Source organism: Bidens hawaiensis, unplaced genomic scaffold (assembly GCF_021521415.1).
Source record: "Bidens hawaiensis isolate Kalapana, Puna unplaced genomic scaffold, B.hawaiensis_p1.1 tig00012283_1, whole genome shotgun sequence".
In the NCBI taxonomy this organism is placed as follows: Eukaryota; Viridiplantae; Streptophyta; class Magnoliopsida; order Asterales; family Asteraceae; genus Bidens; species Bidens hawaiensis.
In genome coordinates this window covers 335,092-345,868 of record NW_027491999.1, presented here as the reverse complement: position 1 = coordinate 345,868, position 10,777 = coordinate 335,092, and the positions used below count along the sequence as shown (strand labels likewise).

At 38.3% G+C, this 10,777-nt stretch overlaps 1 protein-coding gene and 1 pseudogene across 1 annotated transcript; both read left to right on the top strand.

Moving 5' to 3' along the window:
• The first annotated feature begins 1,310 nt into the window (after nucleotides 1-1,310).
• Nucleotides 1,311-4,897, top strand: LOC143540601 (calcium-dependent mitochondrial ATP-magnesium/phosphate carrier protein 2-like). The gene is made up of 4 exons (XM_077033617.1): nucleotides 1,311-1,740; nucleotides 2,609-3,397; nucleotides 3,460-3,550; nucleotides 4,705-4,897. The coding sequence occupies exons 1-4, from the start codon at nucleotides 1,311-1,313 to the stop codon at nucleotides 4,895-4,897; spliced, it is 1,503 nt and encodes a 500-aa protein (XP_076889732.1).
• A 2,461-nt stretch (nucleotides 4,898-7,358) lies between these two features.
• On the top strand, nucleotides 7,359-8,999 carry LOC143540600 (pentatricopeptide repeat-containing protein At5g61800-like; annotated as a pseudogene).
• Nucleotides 9,000-10,777: the final 1,778 nt, after the last annotated feature.

Sequence of the window (10,777 nt, the reverse complement as noted above, 5' to 3'; positions counted from 1 at the left end):
ATAATATTTGTTTGTTTTAATTTATATAATCCGAAAAAAAAATTAGGAAATCTCCTCACATTATTCTCACGCTCTTTAAAAAAGAATTGGTAAAGAAAGAATTTGATTGTCAATGAGCTAGTGGTGGAGTGATAAGGGAGAAACTTGGTGTTTCAAGCATAGTCACACGAAACATGATAGTCACTGCGATCTTCGTTTCGGATCAATCGTACCAGAAACGTGCACAAAGTAGTACCGACTGCTAATGGAAACGTGATCTGGATCGCTGAAATTAATAGTTTCTGATTTTAACCCAAATCGTATTTTTGGCATGTAAATTGTGTTTCACAATGTTTTCAATCGCGTTCCCAGTTGTGTGAAAACTCGTACTGGGTTGTTTACTTCACTGATTGAAATTTCAACGGCCTGTTCACACTAATTTTTCAACGACTTGAATGTTTTTTTTCCAATGAAGGAGGTTGTGACGGAATAGAAGAATAACGTCGATTTGGAATTAGGTTAAAGTTAAACATTAGGAACCTTAATGTATTTTCATACTAAATTCACATTTTACACCCTTTAAGTCATAGTTTTTATTAAAATTTACCCTTAACTTTGTAGATATATGTTATTTACATATTAGTCATAAATAAAACTTATCTAAAATCAAATTTTATTATGTTAGAAACTTAGGAAAATTATTAAAAAAATATTGTAAATTGTTTTGTATATGATACAATGTACCAGACTATATGGTACACCGTACCGCATATCGAAATGACGTTCCGAATGAGCCTACCCCCTCTTACCGAATTTTCAAATTGCACGAACCGTGTACCAGTTTTCGTACTGCGTACCGGACCGTACCGCAATCCATCTTACTATGGTTTCAGGTGACCCACGTTCGATTCCTGCTCCCATCATTTAGTTTCATAGGCACCAAGTTTATCTCGTGCCTTCAGACGAATGTTTACATGCGTTTTAATAAATTTAGTTAGTAGCCTGTTTAGAGGATTCGTTTACCGCTAAAAAGACAAACAATAGACTTTAATTAAAATTTGGCAGACAGATAACGGAAAGTATAGTTTCACTTTCACACCCGCCTGGATTCTCTCCGTGTCTGTGTGGATCCATCTTTCCACGATTTCTACATGCCTTCAAATACTTGACCCGGGAATTACAAAAACGGGTCAAATTATTAAAGATTCTTGGAATATTATTCTATATACTGCATGCGTTTCATTTCTCCAACCTAATTATTCCACACAGAAACATACAGATCTAATTAATTAGGGCATGCATTCACTCAATTTAGGGCTTTTTGTTCATTAATGGCATCACCGGCAATTAAACACTCACCGGATCACCGCCGTCTGCCGGCGGGATGCTGCAATCCGCTGAAGAATCAAGGTCCGGTGACAATAGACCACGTGTTATTAGCCTTAAGAGAGACAAAAGATGAACGGGAGTTAAGGTTTCGTGGTTTGTTCGGTTTCTTCGACACGTCGAACGTTGGTTACTTTGATTCTGCGCAGATCGAAGCCGGGCTGTCGGCGTTGCAGATTCCGGTGGATTATAAGTATGCTAAGGAGTTGTTTAGGGTTTGTGATGCGAATAAGGATGGGAGAGTTGATTATCAGGAGTTTAGGAGGTATATGGATGCCAAAGAGCTTGAGCTTTATCGGATTTTTCAGGCGATTGATGTCGAACATAACGGGTGCATTTTGCCTGAAGAGTTGTATGATGCTTTGGTTAAAGCTGGTATTATATCATACTTTGCTATTTATGTTGTGTGCAGCTTAATTTAGTTTTGCTATGAGTAGATACTAGATGTCTAGATAGCAGTTAATAGTTCACAATCATATTTTTTGCGGCGTTTCGAAGCACACAACTAGCACAGTTTTTTGGCCCGTGTGATCTGTGATTATTTTCGTCTGTCATACGAGGAGCGTATGATGACGTGTACCCTTTATAATCTTTGTAGATGGATGAATCAAAATTTTATAAAGGGCACTCTTTAACGGCAGTCTCTTTGTAGGTCCGTTGCAAAAAGCACGCGATGCTCTGATGCGTTGTGATCCCAAGGTTTTAGTTATCGTAGAAAATATTAATATACTATATTTTAAATTATGAACTTTTAAACATTAAAATATAACGTATTCTCGGGTCATCTTTGTCTAATTTGTTCGAATACTCAAACTTAAATTGATGGTCAAAATTGTTTTATTAGATTTGACAAACTTAGATCCATGACAATTGATTGTGAAATTTGTTAAAATAGTAGATAAGGCCCAACATCACGCATAAGATTGCATCGATCGGCATCATGGAATCGCATCGCACTGTGCGATTTTATCAGCACATCATGTGATGCACGCGTCATGCTCTCCAAATGCACACGTTTTAGAACCAAGTTCCGTACACACTGGGGTGTCATTGGGAGCAGTCACTCTATCTTCCAGGATAGAGGAAAGATTTGCCCCCATCCTATCCTCCAAGACCTTACCAAATTGCTTGCTACGAGGGAAATTTTACTGTGTATGTTTGTTTGTTTGTTCTCTGTACACAAAGCATTTCAGTTCTTTGAGGTGTCTTCATCTTATTAGCCATGGCAGCTCTTCTTTTGCAGGGATAAAAATTGATGATAAAGAATTTGCTAGCTTTGTGGAGCGAGTTGACAAAGATAACAATGGCGTCATAACTTTTGAAGAATGGAGAGACTTCCTTCTTCTTTATCCACACGAAACAACACTTGTAAACATCTATCAATACTGGGAACGCGTATACCATGTAGATATCGGTGAACACGCCACAATTCCAGCTGGCATTAACAAACACGCTCACGCCAGCAGATACTTGATCGCCGGTGGGGTTGCTGGAGCCGCTTCTCGGACTGCCACTGCCCCGCTTGACCGCCTGAAAGTCATACTTCAAGTTCAAACCTGTAATTCTTCAATTAAGTCAGCAATTATTAACATATGGAAAGAAGGAGGCGTGCTATCGTTTTTTAGAGGTAACGGATTAAACGTTGTTAAAGTTGCACCTGAAAGTGCTATCAAGTTTTACACTTATGAAATGTTGAAGAATTTTATTCGTCGGGACGATAAGGGCGATATTGGAACTTCAGGGCGGCTTATTGCTGGTGGTTTGGCGGGCGCGGTTGCACAAACTGCTATTTATCCGATGGATTTAGTGAAAACCCGTTTGCAAACGTTTGTTACCGGGACTGGGCCCGGGCTTGGAAAGGTTCCAAGTTTGGGAAAACTTTCTAAGGATATATGGGTTAACGAGGGGCCTCGGGCTTTTTATAGAGGGATTGTACCTTCTCTTTTTGGGATTATTCCTTATGCTGGCATTGATTTGGCTGCTTACGAGACTTTAAAGGAGATGTCAAGAACATATGTTCTTCATGATAGTGGTATGATTTGATAATATTATTTTATGTGTCGTGATATAATAGTTGTTAGTTTTGTCTTGCAGAACCTGGTCCTTTGGTGCAATTGGGTTGTGGGACGGTTTCGGGAGCTCTTGGTGCCACTTTTGTATATCCGTTGCAAGTTGTCAGGACAAGGTAAGATTCACTTTTGTTTGTTAAGAGGGTAAAATGACCAATATACTCTGGTGTGCATTGCACATGACTGAATCAAATTGACAAATTTAATGTCTGTTAGTGGAAAGGACGAAAAGAGTGACAGCATGTGAACTTTAGGATGTTTTTGTACTTACTGAAGTTAAAGGGCACGATCTGCAAGTTATCTTACACACTTCCAGAAGTCCATAGTTTCACATATATATATATATATATATATATATATATATATATATATAGGGGAGGGGTTTTTTGAGAACCATGTTGAGTCTTAAGAACTTAAGAACTCAATTCTAGGCCACACATTTAATTAAATGGATTGGAATATGTGGTTGAGATTAAATCTGGCAAAAAAGTAAATGAGGAGAGAGAATAACTATGTACAGTGATTACACAACTTTAAACGTCCGTTACACATATGTAATAAGTCGACTCGGTGCGTAAAAAATTCTGTAATTTTTTTACGTATATGTAACCTCATATATTACGTATGTGTAAAAAAAATTCGAAAAAAAAATTTGTTACACTGAGTTCTTTCAAGTTCTTAAAACTCAAAGGGGTTCTCATTTGAAAGCTCCCCTATATATATATATATATATATACATAATATTGTATTTACCCTTTTGAGAACACTAAAAATATCATTTTTGTTCTATACTAAATTAAACAAAATTAGTTACTTATAAACAATCTGTTTTACTGTATAAAAGTGAAGAACATTATGCACTGAGATGACGGTAATAACATTATTTTCCAATTTGTTTATTTGGCGAAACATATTCTTATAAATAGATAGATTTTATTTTCAGTGTTTTTAATGGTTAAGCATGAGATTCAGAAGGATATATATGAAATTTTGTACTTTGTAGAAGGATATACGTATATTTAACTTTTTTGCTTGCAGCAGGATATACATGTAATTATGTACTTGCGGAAGGATATATATAAAAATAATCTTTTTTTCTAAAAATAGTAAGATCACAAAACAATATTATGACAGGAATGCATCTAATCTTTTAATAAAATGATTTAGAAGATTTTATCATATATGCATTAGCTTAATATTTTTTATTTGACCCTCTCGGGACTTCAAAAACAACCCAGTCCCAGTTGACTTGTGATAATGTGCTTTTCAGAATGCAAGCACAAACGCCAGGTGGTTCAACTGCTTACAAAGGTATGTTAGATGTGTTCCTGAAAACATATAAAAAAGAAGGTACTAGAGGGTTCTACAAAGGACTTGTACCTAATCTTTTGAAAGTTGTACCGGCAGCCAGCATTACATATTTGGTTTATGAGACCATGAAAAACACTTTAGATCTTGAATAATTTCTGCCGACATTGATGGTGACGAATACGAATAAGATTCTTGAATTGTTTTGAGTTGCATAATCAACTGTATTTTCACCCGGGATTTGGATTTTGTAGCAAGAGGTATACCTATTGGAATATCTCATTTCTAATTGTGTATTATTTGAGACTAGATAATTGGCCCGTGTATACTTATACTATATAGGTCATCCCCAAATGTGAATATATCGCAGCTTGCTGCTAATTCTCTCTTACATAATACGTGTTAAGTCGATGAACTTTTTGAATGTTGTATATGGTATTTATTAAGCATGATCTGATATTGATGGATGATGATCTATGATCAGCAGCTGTGAATATATATTGATGCAATTTTCTTAATGCCCTTTTGCCTTTATTCTCAAATTTAGCCTTATGGTCATGCACCATTGAAGATTTATTTGGAATGATGTGGGCTGAAAAAACATATTTGCGTTATACATTCTTCTCTTGATTCGATTGTTTGTTACAGATCGTTGAAGATACTTGCACTCGCCTCATATATCCTCAATTCAACTCACCATGTTTGGATAATGTTTTTACGGTTATTTTGATTGTTGAACGGTTAGACTTAAAATATTTGGGTGTTGATTTATCTAAACTGAATGTTAGTGATGTATCCATTCTTACGTGAGATCTATCCGCACTGCAACTCTGCGAGTGTACTCATTTCACCACCAGACTAATGTAGTTAGGGATAACAGCATTGACGGTCGGGTGCGATTGGGCATGATTTGAGCCTGGATTTGATTTCCTATTTACAACCATATGAGCATTCCCTCGTGTTTTGCTGTTTCTATAGAATTGTGATTAGTTTAGCGCCGGTTTCACAATCAAACTCACAATTTAATGCACTTTACTTTAGGATGCTAAACGAGACGTGTTCAAGCGTATGATAGGTCAAACACGACACAAACTCAAAAGACCACACCATGCACATGAACCCAAAAGACACAAGTATTCGTAGGTTACCCGAAAATAGCATAAGTATTCGCAGATTGACACTAACCGAACCATACACATGCCGGATTCTTTTTTTAACATCTAATATTGTCACAAGAAGTTTAAAACAAACACATTATTGAACAAATACAAAATAAACCATTCAACCAACGAGCATGGTATGAGAGCACCAGCAACGCTAGAACTCCACAAACCGCATCATCAGATTTCAAACTTATCTAAAAAACCCTCACTTTTTTCCGTAACACTAAACCTTCACAAACCCTATTAAAAATATTCAATGAAAGTTTGTTTTACCAACAAAACGAACTTTCATTGAATCAAACTAGTTACAGCTTACACCACTTTGTCCGCCATGAAGTTTGCAGACAACAACCTTGCTCCATGGAGTTCACCCACATCACATCTGTCCTTCGCCTCCTCTTCCATCCCTTACCACCTCACTCAGACGGCAGGGGTGCAAATGAATCGAGCGAATCACGAGCTACTCGAGATCGGCTCGTTAAAAAGCTCGATCGAGCCAAGCTTAATCGTAAGCTCATTTAATAAACGAGCCCGAGCCCGAGCTTCACTTATCGAGCTCGAGCCGTCTCGCGAACCTAAACGAACCTGTCATTTATATAATTTTTTAAAATATATATTTAATAATTATTAATTAATAATAGGGATGCAAACGAGCCGAGCTACTCGCGAGCTACTCGAGATCAGCTTGTTAAAAAGCTCGATCGAGTTGAGCTTAATCGAGCCCTAGCCGAGCCTAAAAGTAAGCTCGCTTAATAAACGAGCCCGAGCTTCACTTGTCGAGATCGAGCCGGCTCGCGAGCCTGCCATTTATATAATTTTTTAATATATATATATTTTATAATTATTAATTAATTTATATAATTTGATGAAAAAATAAATAAACATATAAATAATATATATTATTTTATACATACATTTATAATAGAAAAAATATATATATAAGTTATTATAATTATACAAAAAAGAAATAATTGATAAATAGTTTACGAGCCGAGCCCGAGCCGAGCTCGATCTTGAAAATATACTTACGAGCTCGAGCTTTGAAAAAATAATTGATAAATAATTTACGAGCCGAGCCAAGCTCTGTGTAAGTTAAACGAGCCGAGCTCGGGCTCGGCTCGGCTCGGCTCGTTTGCACCCCTAATTAATATATATAATGTTATGAAAAAAATAAATAAAAATAACTCAATATTATATATCATTTTATACATAAAATTATAATAAAAAAATTATAAAAATAATTATAATTATATGAAAAAAATAGTTGATATATAGTAAGCGAGCCAAGCCCGAGTTGAGTTCGAGCTTGAAAATGTACCCACGAGCCGAGCTCGAGCTTTGAAAATAGAGCTCGAAACGAGCCAAGCTCGAGCTCGAGCTCTATAAATGTCACGCTAAATGATACTGCATTTCAAACCATTGAACCCAAGAAGATGAAAGTAAAACTGAAACTGAAACTGAAACTGAAAGAAAACCCTAATGATCTACTGCAAACAATTAACCCATCTCATTCAAACCCTCAAACACCAATGCAAATCAATCACCCAAATCCACCAAACCCACTCCCAATTCATCACCAGAGGCCTCATTTCTCTCCACCCATCCACCACTTCACACCTACTCACCACCATTCTCCACACCTTCAACACCCTCATGCCCACCCCAATTCCACATCATAACCATAGCCATTACCATTACCCCATATCCATCTTCTACCTTATAACCAACCCATCAACCTTCTGTTGGAACACCATCATCCGCTCCCACACTCTCCTTTCGTTACCCCTGCACGCATTGTTTCTCTTCATACAAATGCGCAGGCGATGCGCGCCTCCAGACGCGCACACGCTTCCGTTTGTTCTCAAGGCGTGTGCGCAGTTGAATGATGTTTCCGTTGCGAGAACGGTTCAGTCTCTCGGTTTGAAACTTGGGTTTATGACGGATGTGTTCGTGTGTAACAATCTTGTTAATGTTTATGCTAATTGTGGGTGGATTGACAATGCCCACCAGGTGTTTGTTGAAAGTCCTGTGAGAGATGTGGTTTCGTATAATGTGATTCTTGATGGGTTTGTGAAGGCTAGGGACGTTGAGCGTGCGCGCCGGGTGTTTGATGGAATGGCTGAGAGTGTTAGGGATGGGACGACGTGGGGTACAATGCTGGCGGGGTATGCGCAAATGAAACGTTGCGATGAGTGTTTGAATTTGTATGATCAAATGGTTGTTATAAACGCGCCGTGTGATAACATATCGTTGGTTTCTGTGCTCTCGGCTTGTGGACGGTTGGGGAAGCTGGAAAAGGGGAAACAAGTGCATGATTATATTAATCGTAATAGAATTCGAATAGATTCGTTCTTGTGTACTGCGTTAGTGGACTTTTATGCCAAATGTGGGTGCATAGAAACTGCGAGAGACATATTCGAAGCTGGCAGTGATAAAAATATATTCACTTGGAATGCAATGCTTGTAGGCTTAGCTATGCACGGTTATGGTGAAATGTTATTAAATTATTTTACGAAAATGGTCAAGAACCGAGTTACACCAGACGGGGTGACCTTTCTTAGTGTCTTGGTGGGTTGCAGCCATGCTGGTCTTGTTAACGAAGCAAGACGACTTTTTGATGAGATGGGGTCGGTTTATGGTGTTTTTTAAGGAGCTTAAACATTACGGGTGCATGGCTGATTTGCTCGCACGTGCTGGTTTGATCAAAGAAGCAGTGGAGATGATTGAGAGTATGCCAATGTCAGGTGATGTGTGTGTTTGGGGCGGTTTGCTTGCAGGGTGCAGACTTCATGGGAATGTTGAGGTTGCAGAGAAAGCTGCTGAGAATATTATGGCGATAAGTCCTGAAGATGGTGGAGTTTATTCAACAATGGCGGATATTTATGCGAATGCAAAGAGGTGGGATGATTTGACAAAGATAAGGAGGCTGAGGGATTCAAGGAGGGTGAAGAAGAATGCTGGATGTAGTTTGATTCAGTTGGATGGTGTTACACATGAGTTTGTGGCGGGTGATGATTTGCATCCTCAAACTGATGAGATTTATTCGGTTTTGAATTGTATTGGACAACAACAATCTCAAATGCAACTTTAGATGGAAATTAACACTGAATTCGAACACTTTGAAGACTGTATGTTAACGAGTTTAGGATTTATTTATATGAAATAGTACTTATAGCTAGTATTTGATTGATGTAATAGTGACACAAACTTGTTGGCGTTGCATAAATATCAAAAGGCCTGATCAAGAGCATAGAATACAATATAGTATATTATTGGCAAGATCTTTTTCCCGTTTCTTTTATAAGTTTCAACACACCATGAATAAGTTTATTTCAAAGAAGCAAAACATCTTCATATATTTTAAAAGGTTAATACCATAAAAACCAACTTACTTTATCATTGTATTTTTAATATATTAAATAATAATCTAAACATTTTAATATACACTTTTGTTAAAATAATGATATGATACTTCTTAAAGGACTAACACTTTAATGGAATGTCTTTCCAAGCTGATAAAAATGTTAGACCTCAACACATTTTTTTATTAAAATTGTATGAAAATTTATACTCTACTAGTGATTTTTCTCATATAAGTAGGAAAAATTATATAAGTATTTGTATACATTAAGATTCTATTAGTTGATTGGGTAAGGAGATAGTTCAAGAATCCAAACACAAACACTGACACAGTCAGGAAGACCATGACGCGTTACTTCCAGACTTCTCCAGCAAAAAAACCGACACGTGTCTCCATCTCCTCTAGTCTTCTCGAAACTACGTTTCTTTCCCAATATATACCCACAACCTACCTTCTATCATCATCATCATCATCATCAATACTAACTCCAGCAACAACGATTCATTCCTTCTAGCTTCTCTGCACAATTACAACTTCAATGGCTGTGAGTAAATAATGCAATTAATATTAATAATTTATGACCAAGTAACTTGTTTGGTTTGATATAAATTTTCATTTATATACATGTTGCAGAATTTAGTGAAATCAATGGTGAATCGCTCTAGAGGAAGCTTGGGATTTGCTACTTCTACCTCCCCCAAGATGAAGGCTTTCTCCCCTACTGCAGATCACGCCTATCATCAAGATCCCAAACCAAAGTACGTAATCTTCTACTTCACTTATTTATTTAGAGGTATAAACGAGCCGTGTCGACTCGAGCCCGAGCTCCTTAAGGCAAGTGAAGAGGTAGGTCCCAGCAGAGCCCAGTTGGACCCGCAAGACTCACCTTAAACAAGGACGTCTGCGCAGAGACCAACTGGATCCGCAGGACCAACCATGCTCAGAGAAGTGACGTCCTTACGCGCAGTATGCAAGCTGGTCCCGCAGGAAATGCCTCCCATGGTGAATGACTCCGCCTGTTCCCGCAGCCTCGGATACAAGCCATGAGGGAAGGCCACCCGCGCAGCATGGCTACACGCACAAGGCACTTAACTCTCCCCAGTGTCACCTGAAGGAATGAGCAAAGGCGGGAGGGGGAAAACTCCCGCCTAAATGAGCCAGTCCGTATGATGGAGGATCTTTTGTGTTATACCTGACGAGGTACAGACAAAAGATCTGACCAAGAATGCGACAGCTCACTGACAGCAGCATGGCAGACAGCACGCCACAGCACTGTGACCAATAGCCGCCGCCTACCCACCAACTCCTGCCATACCACGTGCCTAGCCTGTAGTTGCAGAAGAGGAAGAGTGCACGACACGCCTGCTCTGTGTCAGCCGCTACCTATCCACCACTCACAGGCAGGGCACGTGCATAGGTTACAGTTGGTAGCGTGTTGGGCCGGCTAAACCCCTTGGAAACCTACCTTCGGCTATAAATACCCCAATGGTATGAACATCTTATCTTATCAT

Coding starts and splice junctions, on each gene's coding strand:
- LOC143540601 (XM_077033617.1), top strand. CDS start 1,311: ATGGCATCACCGGCAATTAAACACTCACCGGATCACCGCCGTCTGCCG. Junction 3,398..3,459: donor ATATGTTCTTCATGATAGTG/GTATGATTTGAT, acceptor TTTGTCTTGCAG/AACCTGGTCCTTTGGTGCAA. Junction 3,551..4,704: donor TTGCAAGTTGTCAGGACAAG/GTAAGATTCACT, acceptor TGTGCTTTTCAG/AATGCAAGCACAAACGCCAG.